This window comes from Scomber scombrus, chromosome 9, assembly GCF_963691925.1.
Source record: "Scomber scombrus chromosome 9, fScoSco1.1, whole genome shotgun sequence".
In the NCBI taxonomy this organism is placed as follows: Eukaryota; Metazoa; Chordata; class Actinopteri; order Scombriformes; family Scombridae; genus Scomber; species Scomber scombrus.
In genome coordinates, this window is record NC_084978.1 from 12,123,056 (window position 1) to 12,142,986 (window position 19,931).

The window sequence follows — 19,931 nt, forward strand, 5'->3', positions numbered from 1 at the left end:
AGGCATGACCCACCCTACTCTGCTTCCGATTGGCTAGTACTCCCTTACGAGGAGTGTGATTGGTTAGAGTCAGGGTAAGAATGTCAAGACCAGCCAATCAGAAGAAAGAGGAGGGCGGGTCATGACTTCGCCGTCCTAAGGAGAAAAAAAAGGACGTCGAAGTCAAAGGACATAATACGAAGTTTGAGCGTAGTTTCTTCAAGGATAGCACCAACGCTACGTACAGTTCGCCAGCTGTCAAGAAAAACACAAGGTAAAAACGCAAACATCCGGTCACAACTTTCAAAGTAATCCTTCACTCTTGCAACAGCACATTAAATCAAATACAATATATAAATCTGTCAGTGTCATGTTTAGTATTGTATGTTTTAGGAACAAACCCAAGAAAAAATGAAGGAAAGGACAGAGGGCAGCATGATAGATAGATAGACAGAGACAGACAGATAGATAGATAGATAGATAGATGATAGATATAGATAGATAGATAGATAGATAGATAGATAGATAGATAGATAGATAGATAGATATTTTATTAATCCCTACTGACAACTGAGAGACTCCGCAAGTAATATCCATGCATGTTGATTTATCCTCCTACCTATCCTTAAAAATGATTGCCTTCTTGAGTAGCTTCTCAACTAATTCAGCACCAGCCCTCTGATACTATTCCTTTACAATTTATCAACTAATATATTGCGATCAATGGTATCAAAAGCTTATTGTAGCTCTATAAAAACTCCCACTCCATACTGTTTTTGTCCATACAATAATTCATTCTTTATATAGGTCTATCTGTTTGATTTGAATCCACTCTGACTGCTTCTCAATGAATTTGTCGATTTTTCCGATTGACTGATTAATTGATCGTCGCTCTTATTTTGAAGGCTGCATCAACTTGTTTCCGGAAAATGTTAGCTAGCTTCAGCTAACGACAGGCTAATGCAAAAAACGGCTCGACTGGCAGCGTTGACAAGCGTTACTAGACGTCAACAGAAACATATATTTGTAATCTATGAAAACGTTTTTACTCAACGCTTCAAACAGGTATGTGTGAGAGATGTTACTCCCTTACAAACATGAACAGTTTAAATGCGTACCGTCGTCTTTACGACCCCCCTGTTGTGGTCAGATGGGCCTTTTCCTTGTGTGCAAAGGGAGACTGGTCGCGGCAGCAGCACAAACATGTCATTACAGATGACTTCATACATTTTATTTAACCGACGTGCGTGTTAAGGTATTCTAACAATCCGAGTAATGAATAACAGGTAACTGCATGTGCAAAAAAAAAAAAAAAAAAATGCTGCTTGAGCTGTGTTTGAGGGGGGAGGGGCTTTATGGGCCTTGCCTGTAACATTAGCACTGTAAGCTTCAGTCACTGACTCCACTTTAAAGCATTTTTCCTTATCCATTTTTCACAGTGGGAAGACACCTAAATTGACTGTTTCTCCTGTTGCTCCCCTGAGAGGTAAACTCTGGGCGTCAGGTGGAGATGGATGCTGACTCCTCCGTATAGCCTCTAAATTTGTTGGACCTGTTGCCAGGTGACCGGTGGACCTCACCACTCAACATGAAGCCTGTCAGCTACCAAAGCATGCCATCATCTGTGAGCGGTGGACATCCACACTTTGCCCTGGATCGTGTGTTAAGCACGTCCAACGTGATGTGTTGTGAGAAATGTGGATTTGCTTCCACAGACTCTGTAGCGTTCAAGAAGCACATGATTGAGCATATTGGGACACGGTTTATCTGCTTTTATTGCAACGATGTCTCATTCAGTGAGGCTGAGTTGAGCGCTCACCTGAAGCAACACACTGCAAAGTATCAATATAATTGTCCTCACTGTGGACAGGTCTACATGAGGAGGAACTGCCTTGTCAAGCACATTGAGCGTCTGCACAGTCAAAACATTACTCAAGGAGCCGCTAAGCCTGGCATGACAAAATCTTCACATGTCCCTGTCTCCAGTGCCTTACCAAGTGTGCTGACTGCTGATCCATCGACGCTCCTACCACTTGTTCGAGTGACTGTACCAACTCCCAGCACACCTGCATACAGACATGGAAAAGATGAACACAAAGGCAAAACACTGGACACAAATTTATTAATTGCCACTAACGGCAATGCAGAACCGTTGCCACCTCTGAATGGACTCATTCAGCACAACAGAGCTTTAACTGTATCACTTCCAGAGGAAGTAACAATCCCTGCTGGCTGCTTGGTTGAACTTGTTGAGGTGAAAACTGTTAATGGGACAAAGGAGCTAAAACTGAGGCTTGTCTCTCAACAAGAAAACGAGTCTGTGATAAAAGACGGAAGGACAGCCGTATCTCAAAACACTGCACTGGGAAAACCGTTATCATCTGCATTAAATCATTCAAAAACAGTAAAGTCTACGAGTATGGGGATGTGCACAGTAAACAGGAAACAGTTTGAAACAAAGGCTGTGAATGTGGAGCGTCCCACTGTTGTCCCAGTCAGTATTTCCAAAAACCTTTCAAATCAAGTAAGCAAAGAAAAATGTGGATTGAAAAGAACATCTCAAGAAGTTATCAACCTGGAATGTCACACAGTCATCCCAAACAAAGTTTCCAAAAGCATCCTCAATCCTGTGAGAGAAAGAAATAGTGGGATCATCATCACGCAGAGAGAACCTGTAAACCACAATGCTGCACATCCCACTGTCATCTGCAGCAGGGTCGCCAACAATCTGACAAGCAACCTGCATCCAGAAAACATGGGAGCACATGTGTCTCAGAGAGCAGTGGACGAGAGGAAAAGACTTATTCAAGAGCATTCCAAGATTATTCCACCCAGGAAGCCATGTGACATAAAAAGCACTACTCGAGACGTGTCTGTGGCGGTGAAACTGGAACCTGGGCACGCACACCTTAAAAGCAACACTCCAAAAATAAAGAATGAGGCAGTGGGTGTGAAGCACCAAAGTTTGAAATCAATTTCTCCTTCTTTGAGTGTCCCCTTAGCTGCAACTGCTCAAGTGAGACCTTCAGCGATCTCTGTGTGTCCCGCATCTGGCACCGCACGGAGGACTCTAAGTGAGCCCCTGTCAGTCAAAACACCTGTGGTTTGTAATCGCACAAATTCAAAAATGTCATCTTGGACTCAGGAAGTCAGATCCAACGAGAGGGCAGTTGAAGGAGACATCCCAGAACCAGAGGGGTTTCCTGTCATCTCCTCTGTGTTTTCGTTGAGTCAACAACCAGAATACGTCCAAGGCTCCATGCAGCCGCTGGTGATGGCTCTGCGTCGCATAGTGATGAATAAAAGTAACAACAGTACCTCTCGGCATCAAATCAAGATAACAAACGTCAGCACAGAGCAAGTGACGGAGACACCGACGTCGGGCACGCAGGTGGCCAAAAAAAATGGATCCTTGACCCATGACCGCTTACTGACACAGCAGATCGGTCAGACGGTGAAAGTAGAAAACCACGACAAAGGTATTCAACACCCTGCCACACTGACCCACAACAATCCTCAAGTCAAAGAAGAAGAAAAAAACACTGCGTCAACAAACAAAGATACACTCAGTCACATTCCTGACTTAAAATCTTCAACAGACGAGGGAACAGTTTCTAAAATTGCCACACATGTAGATGCGTCTATGACTGCGGACCCTCTACAGCAAATACCTGTTATGGCAAAAAAGGATCATGACATGTCTTCAAAATTCCTGACTGTCTCTTTGAAAAGGGTTCAAGTAGGCGTGTGGAAGAAAAGCAGGAAAGGACTGAAACTTAGAATATCAAAATATAAGACTCAGATACCCATGAGCCGTCTGACTGACTGTACAGTTATTCACCCGATGCCGCTGAAGGTGGACCAACTGGTGAAACGACCAGGCCCAAACCAGCCCGTGGTGGTGCTCAATCACCCAAAGCCCCGGGCCCCCGTACAGGGAGCAAGTACAGACACAGTTGCTGACTCAGGAGCCTCCGAGGCAGTTCCAAAGTGCCAAATCTTAAAAATGAGGCTGGGCAAAGTGGTGGGTCAGAAATATGAGGTGATGGGGTGCACTGTAGGGGTTTTTCCATAAATTTCAGTGGACAAAAATGTACATTTGTGATGAAGTAACAAGTATTATGGTGGAAAGACGCTGACTTAAAAAAAGAAAGGAGAAAAAAAGACAAATTACTAGGGCGATTATTTTATTTATGGGAGCAGAAGATGCATATGGACATCAGAACGTCATCAAACGTTGTTATATGTTGTCTAAATATGCATGGGATATGGCATATTCAAGTGCAATGTAGTTTGACTGCTTTGAGTCATAGAACACAACTGCTGTAGTAGGTTGCAGTCATTAATACATAGATGTTAAGTGCTGTTTAAGAAGTTCTGGAAACAGTAGGTCTGTCAAAGTGGAAGGCATTAATGCTGTTTATTTAAAAAAAAAAAAAAAAAAAGTAAAAATTGCTATATTTATTTTTTGTTTGAGATGATCAAAATCCACACACAATCAAAAAAAAAAAAATACAATTAAGCTCCTATTCAAGTATTAATCCCTATTTTACTTTCATTAATTCTCAGATCAATAGAACAGTCCAACATGAGAGCAAAAAGTCCCTTTTCAGTCATCATATATGAGCGTGGACCACTTAAAGCCTGTAAAACGTTTAGGTCTTCTGACAGTGTTCCTCTACCTTATTTGATGCGACGATGACTAGTTGTAGATAGACTTTAGCTTTACCCCAATTCAGGGGTTGCATGCAAAAAGTCCACATTTTAAGACCAATGACCTTTTGTACATTTTTCATCTCAGTGAATCCTCTAAATGCAGCCTGTGGTTTTCGTTTTTCCGGTTTTAAAAGGTCACAATTGGTGCAGCTACCAGTATACCGTTATGGAGTGGTGCATTCAGGCAAACTCTGCAAACAGTTTAAGTTTAATTATTTGCAGAGGTATGTCTGTCACTGGTAAATACATTACATAAACTAGACCAGTGAGAAAGCCACAGCGAGGTGTAAATAACTGAAGCTTGGTATAAATAGTTGTAAAGAGTGTCTTAGATGGCAGTATGGATATGTTGTATATCACAGAGTGTTACAGAAATGGAAGCTGTGTTTTAAGCTGTCCATCATGTGTTGTGTGAAGTCACAGTTTTGGGTATTATGATACATGCCACAGTTTCCCACCAGTATTTACCACTTTGCTGGCTGTTCTTAGTGAAAGTTTATGACTTTACCAGTTGATGAGGAGTGCCTGAATGCACCAGGCTTAAAAGCAAAAATTCAGACTATTTCAATTACCATAAGTGGTACAGGGCAAACATCTTATAGAGTCATTGTGCATTTCACTGTCAAGTCCCACATTCATCTTTTATTATTGAATATTTATATTATTTTGACTATTTCCAACTCATAACTTATGTATGTTTTCATGGAATGCCAATGTGTAATTAGTCACAGATACTTTGTCATGAACTTAAATGAGTTACAATCCTAGAAACAAGTGTTAATGCAGACAATATTTTTCAGATTGTTTTGCTGCTTGTGCCATACAGTTTGCTTTCTCTTGAGGTCCTAAACTCCATCTGCTATCAGTCCCTAAGCAGAAGACGCAGGAGCTTCTGAAATAACGATTCATTGCATGATGGAATGAATAAAAACAAGCCAGACCAGTTTTTTATTGTAAGAGAAAGACAGACTTATGTATTTTACAAGATGTGCCAGCTGTGTACTGTAGATGCTCAGTGACTGTGGTGACTCTGGGGCTTTTGAAACATGTTGGATCTTGTAGTATAGTTTTCAGAATGCATCACAAAGGACATTAGCAATCTTCTCTCCTGATACTTTACAGATCTACTTGTCTTCTTATGACAGCATTATGACACCTGTGTGTCTTTGTTTATAATGTAATCATGATATATGAGGTGCTAGACCTATTATTAAATGTATAGGTTTTGGTTACCTACAGTTTTTATTGTGTAAATAAGTTTTGGTCACCCACTGATTTTATTGTATATTTACCTATAAATATAAAGCGTGATGGTGGTGTTCATACTCCGTATGCCCGACATTCCACGGCTTCTTTTGCCACAGCAGTTATGTTGTGCTTTACTTTCCTAACACTGCAGTGTCTGAAGCTGCTGCGCTGTACTCCGTCTTTATTATATATAATTATTTTAAAGGTGTTTGACAGTCCTCTCTGGATGTTTTTAGTTTGCCTTTTATTCACTGTTCATTTGTGTGAAAATTATTCATGTTCCAGTTGAAACAGTTTTACTACATTCTGTGTTCATTTTCATTGTGTCCCATGCTTTTATAATAACAATTGTGTAACATTTTTTTTCTATTAAAAGAAAGTAAACATGATAACAACTAACCTGACTGATTCCCTCTTGTTGAACAGAATTACATGAAGTGCTGATGGTCATAGTAAAATGTGTGATATAGTAGGTGTTTGTCAACACTGAGAGACCTGGATCACAGTCCACTTTGTGAAACCCAGGACCCCTAGAGCATGCCAACACTAATAGGCCTTTCTCAGAGCAGATGTTGACTTAGGGAAGTAGGAAGAAGGGAAAGCACAGGTTTTACTGATAACAGTGGTGCCGTTCAGGTGTACCGGTAAATTGCAACAGTGTCTTTATGGACAAAAGGCCTATCCTCTTTGCCATAGATAAGATAATGAAGACGAACAGTTTCAGTGTCTATTTACATCTGCCATGACCTGGCTCAAGCTGCCACAATAAACACAAGACACACCACAATGAATTTCAACAAAAGTCTAATAAATCAAATAAACAAGTTAAATATTTAAAGTGTGGGGTGTGGATCAGGGTGTGGTGCATTACACATTAAACTGGCGTCATAACGAAAACAAACCAAAACAGGTACTGTAGGGGAGAGTACAGATCTGCAAACAGAAGCAACAAAAACTCAGAGGAGAATATGATAGAAGCCGACAACTGCACCTCTGCTCTATCATCCGGGATCAGCAGCTACAGGTGTGTCCAGTCAGTTTAATGAGCTACCTGTGGAACAGAGTGCACAGGCAGGTGAATAAACTGCAAAGCCAAAGATGACAGAGCACATCACACGAAAATCACACCTGTTTCTGATTCATGGGTGGTTGTTGGGAATTGCTCCAACAATATCACATTTTAAGATTAAAAAACAAACAAAAACCCCCTAACCCTAACCCAGCAAATTCATACAAAATCCATCGCTCCATTAAAAAAAACAGCGGTTCTAAGGCAAAACATCATAAGCACACACACCTTATACTAAATCAATTACAGACACATCTTATTTTGCATGTGTAGGAACAACCACAGAGTCAGGGGTGCACGGCAGTTATCTGAGTGTGTCTATGTCCTTCTGTGTGTCCGTTAGTAAGTTTAACTGATAAAGGGGCGAATGACTGTTTATCATGATCGTGCTTGCACAAAGTGACCCTGTACCTCCTCCACTATTCATAGAGTTTAAAAAATTGCTGAACAGAAATTATATTTGCTCACTTTATTAATTAAATTCTACATTACATTGCAGAAGAAACATTACATTTATTTGATAACTAACAAGCTACTACAGATACAGCTGCAATTGTTGTTATAGATGAAACTATAAAGAGTAACAGCTTCCATTCAACCAGTTACAATATGTTAATAGGTCACTAATCATCATCCAGGAGGTCTAATGTATGAACTCTTTCTAAAAAAAGGGCCATTCTGTCAGTATATCGAATACTTTTACATTCAATGGAAACTTCATGTATATTTTTCTGTTGATTCATACTTTGATCAAATGCTGGCCTTTTACTTTAATACAGTGTTTGTACTGAGTGGTACTGCTACTTTTATGCAAAGGAAAAGAGTACTTCCTCCTTCTCTGAGAGCAGGTTATCTACAGTTGGTCACCGGTTAAACCACAGCTCTAAATGGTTTCTTTTATCATTACTCCCAAAAACAAATCCATAACTGTGGACAATGATTATGAGATACATAATTAGAATCATGATTAGTAGTAAAAATGCTGGCTAGTATCATCATTTTGTGTAAGAGTGTCAACATTTTGACTTACAGTATGTTATTACTTTGACTTTAAACGTATCATTTTGGCTGAAAAGTCAAACATTGGACACCTTTCTCACAAGTTTGACTTAGTGACAATGTTGACTTAGTAAATCTTATAGTTTTTACATGCTTAGGTAGCTTAAATTATGAAATGAGCAACACAAAGTAATAACTTCATTTTATTAACATGCAAATACAATCATAATCTGAATATTAAATCAGCTTTTTACCAACATTTTTATATGTAAAATAACATCAGTGGGTTATAGGATGTGATGAACCAGATGGGATACGACAGATTTTTTTCTTTTTCTTGAGAGGTGCGTGTGTCATTGTAGCAGCATGTCAACATCCCTCTTTGTTACAGGACATGTCAGCACACAGTTTTCTGGGTATTTGCTTCCCATCATCGTTCTCCCACTGACGAGTATGATTGGGAATATGGAGTGAAACTTGATGATGTCTGTCACCGAGTTAAACATCTGAGGAGAAAATAAAATACAGTGATGATGATGCTGGAGAGAGTGCATGCCAAACTAGAGAGTGTGTGTCGAACTAGATTTTTTAAAAAATGTGTCCACTCACATCATTTGACCGCTGTCCTGTTCCCAGGGCGTACTTGTTGTGGCTCTTCATGAACCGAATCTTTACATTGTAAACTTTCTTCTCGTGATACACGGCCAACACCAAGGGTTCGCTGTTGGAGTTGACGGAACAGTCTCGCACCAAAAATGCGCCGTCCTAATGTGAGTGATTACAAAAACAAGACACTTAGCTTTGGACATATTCAGATACACTTTTAATGAATCTGTTAATGTTGATATAAATACCTTGTTCACCAGGTGTAAGGCATGCTCAGCATCTGCTCGACTACACGGCCCAACATACCAGTCCTCTTCACAGTTGGTCTGCCAAATTAATTCAAGTGAAAAATGACTTTACACCTGTACTCAGACTTCATGATGTTAAGTACATGACGTCATTCCTCTTTCTATAACGATGGTTCAGTAGATAGACATATACCTGTTGAGGCTTCTCCATTGCAACAAAATCATGTTGGTCAATATCTTCTTTGGTTTGCGGCCACTCGTGGTGATGACGTTTTGATGACACTCTTTCTTTAGATGTAGATGTAGATGTTAATGGTGACTTTTATAACCAATAACTGTATTATAACACTGATTAACTGTGAGTTAGTACTTACCGAGATTTTGTTGTGACCTAAATTAAGGGATAAAGAGCACATTAATGTAATATACAGAGGGCCAGCTATGTGTAATTAATGTGTTTGTTGTGGTTTGCATGTATATGTACATTTGTAGCTCGGTCCTGCTTTTGTTGTCACTATTTTGTCTTTTGATTGTGGTCTGAAAATATAAAATAAGTGACACTGACACTAAATTATTGCTAATTTGATAAGAAAAATGAATTCATATTTTGCTATTATTCATTTTTATCTTTTTTCTTAACTTGTCAACATGTACTGATGACACAGAAAAACTGCACATACACATAAATAAACACATTATGACATAAACATAACATAGACTAAATAACACCTATCATTAGTCACTCACCTATAAAAAGAAAAAAGTGACCTCGTCCTCCTTCACTCTGTCCATTTACATTCATGAACTATTATGCATTCACTAACTTAAACTAAATCTCTCGTCTCACAGGCAGCCTGGGGACGTCAGGATGACCGATTCCTGTCCTGGACCTACTATTTTCAATGTTGATTTTCAATGTGCTTCTCTCTCTTTTCTCTCTCCTTCTCCCCTTCTCCCTCTCTCAACCCCAACCCGTCGAGGGAGATGATAGCCTAGAGCCCGGTTCTGCCTCTAAAGGGACGTTTTTCCTTGCCACTGTCGCCAAGTGCTTGGTCATGTGGGAATGTTGGGTCTCTTTACATTAAATTTAAAGAGTACTGTCTAGACCTGCTCTATGTGTAAAGTGCCTTGAGATAATCTTTTTTGTGATTTAGTGCTATATAAATAAAGATTGATTGATTAATTAATAAATGTTGATAAGACAGCTCATTTTCCCAAAATCTTTGAATTTCATCCAAATGCAGTGAAGTCAAGTAAGTTTGAAAAGTCTATGTAAATTCAACCACACAGAAAAAAATCAAAATTTGTAAGGACTTAAAACAAAACTAAACACACACCATAATAATAACAATAATAACAATAATAATAATAATAATAATAATAATAATAATAATAATAGTAATAATAAAGCTTTGATTGAAATAAGAATTGGATTGAAGACTTATTTATTTGAACATGTGGTGGAGTATTGATGAATAAAATAACTCTTAGAAATGTCCTTAATTTTTTTTCACTCCTTTTCCTACGTCTCCTTTTAGGAAATATGATTTGTCACACCTGCCATTAGATTTGTATTGTTTGGTTGAAGAGTGTTGCATTTGTGCTATTTTTTAGAGGCTGAGAAATGAAAGTTGTACCTTATATCTAGCTGATGAGTCTCCAAATCCAAAGAATGTCTTTGATTGATGTAGGAACCTGAATCATTTCCAGCACTCTGTAGATCTAAGACACATTCAGCATTATGACAGGTTTCCAAATGTTTGTCACTGAAATAATAACACCCACACTTATCAAGCTCTTACCTCTCATACGTAAATTGCCTTCTACCTGTTAAAAACATTAAACAATATATATTATTACCAAGATAGTGCATGATTACTTTGTCTGCAATTTACAAGTTTAACTGCAGATAATTGAACAATATAAAATCATATTTGACAATTTACCTTTTTAGTTGCTCTCTGTTGACTGAAATAAAAAATAATAACAAATAATTATATAAATGTATATAATCACACAATGCATTCATAATAAGAAACCATCCAGCCTTTTCTCTTATGATTTTTCTAACCAGCAGATGGTGTCACAGCTACACTGAACAAACTAGAGCAGTCATGTTGAAGACAAAGGAAATCCTCCAGTCACATGTGGGTCAAGGACAGCTCATTCCTTTCCTGTTACAACTAAAAACAGTAGATAAGACTCACTCTCTCCTGCAGGGTTCATGTAGAGTGAGTCCAGGCAATTTTTTGGCTAACTCCAAGGTGAACGGCGGAGGTGACGGAGACCGCCTGGAAGAACAAAGAAGTCCTGTCAAAACCCATTTAAACTCAACATTTATGAATAAGTTGAATATAGTCAAGTAAATTACCTGAGTGAGTGCTGTGAAATTAGAGAGAAAAATGACTCATGAATTGCAGTCAACACAATTTAAAGACACAAAAGCATGCTGTATATGGTACATGTGTTTACCTGGTCTCTTGGCAATGCAGGTCGGACCCGCTCGTCTGTAACAACAACAACATGTGAATGTTTGGGATGCTCCTTGTGGCCGAGAAAGACAAAGTGCTTTCAGTTAATTCTGCTCAGTTGTGTTACCTAATCTGGTCTTTTTTTTGCCTGGCTTCAAGTCTCGATTCACAGCCGGCCCTGTGTTTCAAAAAAGTGAGAATATTGATTCACTGTGCTGAGGAAAGGTTTTCAGGAAAAAGTATGTAGTTCTTTGTTACTTTGTGCACTACAGAACGTTTTTTCCTTCACAGACACACTTTAGACATAATAAAAGGATGTTTAGAGAGAAAACTGGAATGTAATACAACTATCAGTAAAACACTGATAGGAACCATACTGCACTTTTACTGGTGGTACGTGGGTTAATTTAACTGCTAATATTTTAAAATTATGAACGTCATTCACACCTGCAGGAAATTTAGAGTCACCAATAAGTTAAACATCTGTGTTATTGGTCTGTGGGAGGAAACTGGACATGCAAACATCACACAGAAAGGTCACAAAACCCACAACCCTTCTGGTGAGAGGCAACAGTGCTAACCACTGTAGTGCCATGTCAACCACCACTTTTTCTCTTTTACTTTTTACTGAGTTTTAATGAATGAATTGAAATGCGGAAGTAGATTTACAAGTCTGAATATATTTTACCTCTAAAAAATTTTTTTTTTTTTTAATTTTGATTGTGGTATTACTTTTATTTGTACTTAAAGCTGCATTAATCAAGTTAAGAGGGAAAGAAAACAAAGTCATCACAACAGCATCGCCTAATTAAAAGCAATATTCATTTGGAAAAGTGATTCCTGCCACCTGATAAATGTCAAGTCCAATAAACACTCACATTTTAACATGTTTGATCCCCAGCAACAACTGTGCCAAAAATCTTGGTCTTTAGCTGGTAGATAGTTATTGCTAACCTACATTTCTGCCTTTTTGTAGTTGAACAGTATTTATTTCAGTGAAAACAGCTACCTAAGATGGTAGGTAAGACTGAATTGACAGTAAATGTGCTGTAAAACCAAAATAATGAGCTAAAAGAGGTAAAAATCTCAGTAGGGCTGCAACGTTGAATGATAATTCTCTGTGGTTTCGGCACTACGAGCAAGCCCTTTAACTTCATGCAGTATCATTTAAGTGAATGTCTCTAATGTTTCAATCATTTGATGAAAAACCAAATGATTGTGACGCTGACTGAGACGTGAAGGACCGCAGCTCCGTCTAATGCTGCTTCCAAAGACGATTATTTCCAAAGTGAATGCAAAATTGTGTCTAAAGGTTTGTCTAAAAGTTTTTTTTCACATTACCTGAAATAAATGGGAATACTCTGGGTGGACATCTTGGGACCATGTTAGAGTTACCCTGATGGAGTGGAGAGCAGAATAAAGCACAGTATAAGCAGGTGTTTTCAGTAGTTGAGTTGTAAAGATTCATTCATTTAAAGAACAACAAAACAGAAACCTTACAGTGAACTTTGATGACAGGTCCTGACCAGATGCTGACCTTGGAAGATTCCTGTCTTGAAAGCAAAATAAGTTGTGATCCCCACACCCTCATCAGAGACAGTAATGACAGTAGTTTTAGTAGTTTCACTGTTAGATGACAGATTAAACTCTCTGTGAGTTCAAATCATTCTTGTAAACTCAGTCGTTGCCAGTCCCAGCAGTGCACTGTAGCAGCAGACTGTATTGATTACAGAAGGAGAACACTCCAAGTGTGAACAAATTTAAAAGCCACATTCAGTATAAAGTTGTAGGCGTGCAGCTGTGAGGCCCCTGGCTGCGGGCCACATCCATGCAGGAGAGTAAAGGGAGTCTATTCACACTACATGCTTGCCTCTCTTCCCCTTCGGCTCCTGGATAATTGTAATCTCCCGCAGTCTGACTCAGCCAACAGATGGCCCCGGAGACCCACTGGCAGATCATGCTCACTCAGCATGAGCTCTCTCTCAGATCCACACTGCTTTCATTCTCACCACAGCTCGTGGAGGAGCTGTTATTTTTGCCTGCGCTTCATTCAGTTTCATTCTAATTACGTTCACCAGAGATTTTTTCTGCGAAGGGAAGTGAAAAATACTGCTTCTCATGGCGTTATTTGGAGTGCAAACACTTTTAGCAAGTTTGTGACTTCTTTTATGTTATATTTTTATACACTGAAGGCAGGCAAGAATAATGAAAATTAGACATGAAATGATATACACCAAAGGTCAAATTAACGCCTACACACAGAGAGAATTACTCAGCTGAAGTCACAGCCCACTGAGCGACCAGAACGGCAATTTTGTGGTTTACTGTTGTGAACGCAGCTTGACTGTAAGCAGTGTGTATTAAAATAAAAAAAACATTGACAAAAACAGTCTAAACTAATGCAAAAAAACTTTTTACTTGTGAAATAAAATGGTTAGTTTTCTTTTTTATGTACTTTTATATGCTTTTAATGTTGAAAAGTCAATGTAAATTCAATTAAAAAAACCCCAATAAAAATCTGAAAAAACAGAAAAAAAGACATTTGATTGATTGAAAAACTAAACTAAACCAACACTGAAATCGAAATATTAAAACTGGAATTGAAGTAATAATGTACCTAAGTGTAGGTAGTTACAGTCATTGTTTCCTTACCTGCGTACTCTCTCTCCTCATTTAATGGCCTTGCGGGAAGTATGCGCACACTGTGCACATCCTCCTGGTCGTCCACCACGTCGTACTCAGGCTCTGTGATGCTGTCGTAATGACCGTATTTCTGTTTTCTGTTTCTTCCTGTCCTGTTGCGATCCTGTGAAGATCAACATGCAGCTTCTTTAAACTGGAGGTGTTAAGTGTACAAAAAAACCCAATCTGAATAAATCTTCAATTTATGACACTCATACCCATTGTCAAATTAAGCATTTTGAATTGACACTGAGCTGTTAAAATAAAAATAATAAAATCTCGTTTTATCATCGGCGTAAAAGAACGTCATCACCTGAAGATTCAAGACCAGAAAGATTTGTTTCAGTTACTGACGTGCCGGGAAATGTATAGTGTGCTTTTAGGAACCCCACAGGGTCAATCTGCTACTTTCTTTAACATCAACCAATATACAGCAATCTATTCTGAGCTGACAACTTATGTCAGATCATATACGTATACACAACCTTGCTAAGCACAGGAAGCTTTTATGAGGTGTTGCAACATAACCCACGATTTGTCTCCAAGGGATTTCCTTTTTAAAGCTTGACACTCACGCTAAGAAACTAAGAGAAATGTAACAGTCTGTGACAAAGTGTTCAGGTGTTGAATAAAAAACATTTTCTATTCCAGTGATTTAAGGTCACAAGACACAAATGGCAATGCTGGGATTTTATGTTTTTTTGTGCACCTGCAATGTAGCTGAAAAAATGGTGAAATGAGGGTGATACATTATTACAATTATTATTAGAATTAAACCAGCTTCACAGCTCATTCACCTTCAAAGCAGTGTGCTGTGCTCCCCATCAGAACTGGTTCTTTTGTAATGATTAAGAACGACTTTTCCTGGTGTTTGTCCAGCAGGTGCAGTGACAGTGGACTTATACACCACAAATAAAAACGAAGAAAAAAAAAACTATGGTTCAAACAAAAATCACATCAAGCATTATTTAATTACTTAGAGAAAATTGTGGAATAAGGAAAAGATGGTTGCACAAATGTCAATGTAACCTATAGGGCTGATTGATGTAAACACTGTAATTTTAACTTATGATAAGCGTTTAGTCCAATATCCCTAACATAACACTCATTTTGGGAATTATGTTGATATTTCTGGTGTCTTTTTCATATTATTTAGAATTTCTACAGAATTTCTCTTAAATTGTTTGAAGTCTGAACGCTTTCATAATTCGCCAGCCAGTGCCAAAAACCTTTTGTGGATGAACACACACTGTCAGCTAACAATTTAATCAAAACTACCCAGACTGGATGAAGCACGCATTCCTGCCAGTGCTTTGATGCTGATTATTACATCCTTCAATTTAGAGACTGCAGATGAAACAGGCACACCTGCTATCTTCATATGGCTGTAGGGATCAAATCGACCAAAAGGGAAGGCTTTAATACAGCACACAGATATGATAATAGACAGTGGTCTGAAAGCTTAGTTGTACCCAGCATAGGCTCTGCTTCACTACAATGATTACATTTATCACTATAAATCTTCATTTCTGATGTGCATGTCACCGTTATCATCATGAAAGAAGACAAGAAATACAAGGACACAGCATGAAAGGGGTTTATGTGATTTTGGAGAGTCAGCCAAAAAAATCATTTTTATCAATGTGCTCTTGGTTTATGCTGCATTTCTGAAAAGCAATCGTAAGATGTCAGGAAATACATTTTAGAAAGAAGTCTGAAGGTAATTGCAGGTTTCCATAAAAAGAACGCAACTAAACACAGTGTGTGTTTCACCAACCAGCTACTTTACTCAAAACTGTGTTGTTTACAATTGAAGACCACAAATAGACATTCAGATTGGCTGATAAACAACTTACTTCTCAAAAGACATGAAGGCTGTTTCTCGATTTTATAGCCTTGAGTCACAGGTCTATAATAGATGTATTTATTTGGAGAAGAAGTCATATGTCAGACCAGTATCTTTAATGATAACTTGGAAATGAAATGAAAAATATATTCATTTAATGAGCTTGAGTAAATAAAAAGAACGAACATTGTCTAAATTAATAAGACAAGTTTAAATGTTTGGCTTTGACATGGTTAATTCAACCAAAAGCAGCAGCTGTAGATTATAGTACAGACACTCAGACTAATCCTAGTCTGCACTGTGTTGTTCTTGCTTTGCACTAACAATGACAGAGCAGAGTCTAACTCTTTACTCATTTCTGTACCAACAGGTAATTACACAGGGGGTTGCATACTCCAGAAGTTTCCCTGTGGAACGCTCATGTGGAACCAGAGTGGAAAAGCTGCAGATACAGGCACCATAACTCACCATTATCACAGCAGACTCATGGCTGTTCCCTCTCTCTCTGCAGCTAACGTGGGAGTGAAACAAAAAAGAAAAACATCATTAGTTTGGTGTTCTGCTATAGAATATGGTTTGAATGTCCTTGGTTTTTTCTCCATCGACAGTGGTGCATGCAGAAGAATGAACTCTTTAAACACAACTGAGCTGTTTGCGGCCCCTCCCTGTTCTTGCTGGGCTCCAGTCTAAGATACATTTTTGACATTCAGTAGGAAGAAACTATATCTGGGTTTAATGATAAATATATTTTTTAAAAATATTGACATTTATTTATACACAATATGTTTTTGTTTTTACAAATTACATATTTTGGTTAGTCTTTGTAATCTTGTGTAGCCTCCAGGAAAAGTTTTTCTTTCTAAAAATGAGACATGTGGCTTTACACTCAGTATAGAACTGCTTCAAGGAAAACTCTTCTAAACAATCCTTTTTATTTGTTTATTTTTTTGTAAGAAATACTTCCAGTGTTAAGACAATAAGAATAAAGGAATTATGATGAAATCTCTGCTTTTAGAAGTTTGGACGTAATTAATGAAAAGCTGATGATAACATAATTCTGAAAGGGGGAATAGTTGCATCACAAAACATAAAAAATGCTGCCAATATTAAAAGTAATCAATATAATTTCTAATTATACTAGAGGTGAACATCAATATTAGGAATGGTTTGTTATTGGTGATAAAGAAAATATTAAACTCAAGTGAAGATTTCAGTTTTGTCTAAATGTAATTGTTTGTACACATACTGTATTTAGTATTTACTGAGAAGTAAAACGGCGTATCATCAGCATATTAAAGACACGTGATGCAGTTTCCAGTAACTTTGTTGCATTACACTTAACACAATTCCTAAAAAATAATCAAATACGATCATAAAAACTATTTAGGTTAGACCACAAAGTATAAACCCACTACGTTGATATGCTGTGTCAACATGCATAGAGAAGAGTAAAGCCAATATAGCACTCCATTGTGAATATCACAGTTTTCATTTCCTCATTTTCTTTAAGAGTTTACCGTAAACCCTTAACCTACTGTATGAGTCTACCATACTATCAGTCAACAGATGTTATCCGTTGACAAAAAATAATGTATGTATGTATCCAGAACATAATTAACACCTATGATCGAAGACATATATTGAAACACAGTTATATAATCTGGTTCCATCCTGGGAATCAATTAAAGTGTTATTTAATATATGAATAATGCAGATAAATGGCCGAACTCTAACTGGGCCACAGTGTCAGGGATATCTCAGCGTCAGGAGGGACACTTTCAGAGTTTTACAGTCACATTTGGTAACTCAGTAAGTCCTGCTTCGTTAAAGGCTCCACATCAAACAAGCAGTAATGAAGTCTGACACAGAAGTAATTGAATGGAAAACAGGCACTTTAATCCTCATATTAGCTCTCCGCACTGAAACCGGGTCTCTGTCACATATCCTCATCTGTGTAACATTTTCACCTCTTTCTCCTAGAAATTCAGTGATATAAATGAATTGCAACAGAAAATATGTTTTTTAAGGAAAGGCAACGCCACTCAAATTACATTATCTCTCAACAGACTGTAATGAGAAGATGTTAAATAATGAAATAGCCTTTTGCTTTTGCATTTTTGCTGAAAAGAATGAAGATATCCACTTGATTTGCTTTCCTTAGACTGCTGAAGTTTTATATAATTTTCACATTAACTTATAAATATGTATTTCTGTGTACCTTTAACCAAAGAGGAGCTTTTGGTTGCTAAACCTAACCATGCACAGGACTCAGGATGCGAACCTCAGTGGCATCAGTGTCCTGATTTGCCCTCCACCCCAACAACTTCCTCCATCTATAATATATAAATGGAGCTCTTCACTCATTCAATAAAAACTGCCTGTGAAAATCATCTAGGTAGTGGTTACTGTATATTTGTGAATGCAACATTACAGGAATTCAATTTAATAGTATGTTAATGTAATTTCTAGGAGAGGGTGTTGGACATTTGAGCTTTTAAAAAACATTTTTAGAATAATGTTTCCCTAGAAAGACACAAAAAAGAGGCCTAGAGCCTCCATTGACAGGTTTAATCTCGTCAAAAGATGAATCCCTCTGAAAATGGGGGAAAACAAAACAGGAAGCAGGAAAGCAGGAAATAAACCTACCCAAAATAGAAGTTAAGGCATTTAAGGAAGGCCCAGGGATTGTGAAAATGCCAGCAGAAATTAGAGGCCACCAAGTCACAATCCCAAAAATTCAGGATTGGATTTGGCACTGTGGTCCAACACTCGACAGGGCTGTCTGTCTACTTTGCAGAGCTTACTGGGCCATGGGAAGCGATGTTGGATGAGACGTATGAGGGGAAGGAGATTAGCTTCATGGAGCTAGCATCTGAGGTTGAGCACTTAGTCTGGAAAATAAACTTCTGCCCCACAGAAATTGAGTGCAGAGGATTTGTGGAAACCCAAACCTCCAGACGTGACCTGGCTTTGCTACGGGCATCAAGAAACTGCAGAGACTGAGAGAGAGCTCAGTGTGCAAAGAGGAGATATTATCTGTGGCTCAAATTAGCACATCAATTCTAATCATGGCACCAAACTTGAACATTAGTATTGCTTTATCATAAAATATCATTCAGTTTTAATAATGTTCTTGTTGGTCTTTACATTAGCGACATATGACTTAAATTAGTCCTCTTTTAGTTTGTTTTGTAGCAGGAAATTTATAAATAGGCTACAGATCAAAACACATATCTCATATTTAAAGTATAATAGTGAAAAGAGATATCTATGAACATCCAGTATTTTCAATCAGGTGCTGGTCGGTTGCAGGAACATTGTAGTTGAAGCCTCCGTACACTGAAATATATTTACTGTGACTTTCTTTTTTAAGAGTGAACAACATGCTTTGCCTCTAGCTTTTTGTGTTTTTGATCTATTTTTACAACAGGCTAACCTTTCTGAGCTTCTGCTCTGGCACAGCTTTTACACACTCACACAAATACAGCGATTGAAAGATGGAAACAATTCAGTTTCCTACCTTTTCAAAAGATTTGAAGAAGAAGCAAACTCGCGTCAGTGGGTGTCCGTCAATTTCTGCCTATTTAGCTACATGAAAGGATAGTCTGCAGTTTTTCTTTTCCTCCCTTTGACGTACAAAGACACCTGTGCTGCTTCAAGTCTGACTGTCGGAGTCAAGCAGCCCACTGCAGTAACCCGAAATGACTTCCTGTGTGGTGAATAACTGGCCTACAACTAGAGGTCTTCACTGTTGTTTTAGACAGTAAAAAATGTAGGGAGGGCTTCATTTATGCATCTGTGCTATGATTTCACATCTCAGTGTAGAAGGTTTTCAGGTCATTTAAACAAAGAATGTTTCCTTATAATTTGTTTCTGCATCAATGACATGATATATGAAAAGCGTGTGAGGGCGCAAAATCAACAGCCACAGTCTCGATGTTTCCTGTGTTTTCTTATGTCATGCAATGTTGACAGCTCATCTTTTGAAAGAGTGTGACTAGCGACAGCAGCACAAAAATCTAACATGCAAAATCAGTTTGCTTTTTCAGACCTTGCAGGAAATCTTC

General features: G+C 38.1%; 2 protein-coding genes across 4 annotated transcripts; one reads left to right on the forward strand and one right to left on the reverse strand.

Moving 5' to 3' along the window:
- The first annotated feature begins 800 nt into the window (after positions 1–800).
- On the forward strand, positions 801–9,727 carry LOC133985516 (uncharacterized). Of its 2 annotated transcripts, none has more exons than XR_009925475.1 (2): positions 801–1,044; positions 9,715–9,727. XR_009925475.1 is itself a non-coding variant. In XM_062425173.1 (2 exons), the coding sequence occupies exon 2, from the start codon at positions 1,568–1,570 to the stop codon at positions 4,052–4,054; it is 2,487 nt and encodes an 828-aa protein (XP_062281157.1). In that variant the 5' UTR covers positions 801–1,044; positions 1,419–1,567; the 3' UTR covers positions 4,055–6,329. The 2 variants fall into 2 exon arrangements, 1 of the variants encoding a protein (XP_062281157.1); XM_062425173.1 differs by lacking the exon at positions 9,715–9,727 and adding an exon at positions 1,419–6,329.
- Positions 8,302–19,497, reverse strand: LOC133985517 (cytokine-dependent hematopoietic cell linker). Of its 2 annotated transcripts, XM_062425174.1 has the most exons (16): positions 19,385–19,497; positions 16,333–16,375; positions 13,989–14,142; positions 12,837–12,889; positions 12,678–12,732; positions 11,464–11,514; positions 11,237–11,372; positions 11,073–11,156; positions 10,812–10,833; positions 10,668–10,692; positions 10,503–10,587; positions 9,240–9,256; positions 9,059–9,153; positions 8,866–8,943; positions 8,621–8,776; positions 8,302–8,517 (listed from the first exon to the last, which is right to left on the reverse strand). In XM_062425174.1, exons 10-16 carry the CDS (start codon positions 10,672–10,674, stop codon positions 8,365–8,367), a joined length of 591 nt encoding a protein of 196 aa, XP_062281158.1. In that variant the 5' UTR covers positions 10,675–10,692; positions 10,812–10,833; positions 11,073–11,156; positions 11,237–11,372; positions 11,464–11,514; positions 12,678–12,732; positions 12,837–12,889; positions 13,989–14,142; positions 16,333–16,375; positions 19,385–19,497; the 3' UTR covers positions 8,302–8,364. The 2 variants fall into 2 exon arrangements, with proteins under 2 accessions (XP_062281158.1, XP_062281159.1); XM_062425175.1 differs by lacking the exons at positions 11,464–11,514; positions 12,678–12,732; positions 12,837–12,889; ... (1 more) ...; positions 16,333–16,375; positions 19,385–19,497 and having other exon boundaries at positions 11,073–11,319.
- Positions 19,498–19,931: the final 434 nt, after the last annotated feature.

Bases quoted from the DNA above. Each gene is read 5' to 3' on its own strand.
- LOC133985516 (XM_062425173.1), top strand. From the start codon at position 1,568: ATGAAGCCTGTCAGCTACCAAAGCATGCCATCATCTGTGAGCGGTGGA.
- LOC133985517 (XM_062425174.1), bottom strand. The intron at 8,944-9,058 runs GTATATGTCTAT...TTAATTTGGCAG, and splicing joins CAATGGAGAAGCCTCAACAG to ACCAACTGTGAAGAGGACTG. The intron at 8,518-8,620 runs GTGAGTGGACAC...TTTTCTCCTCAG, and splicing joins CAGGACAGCGGTCAAATGAT to ATGTTTAACTCGGTGACAGA.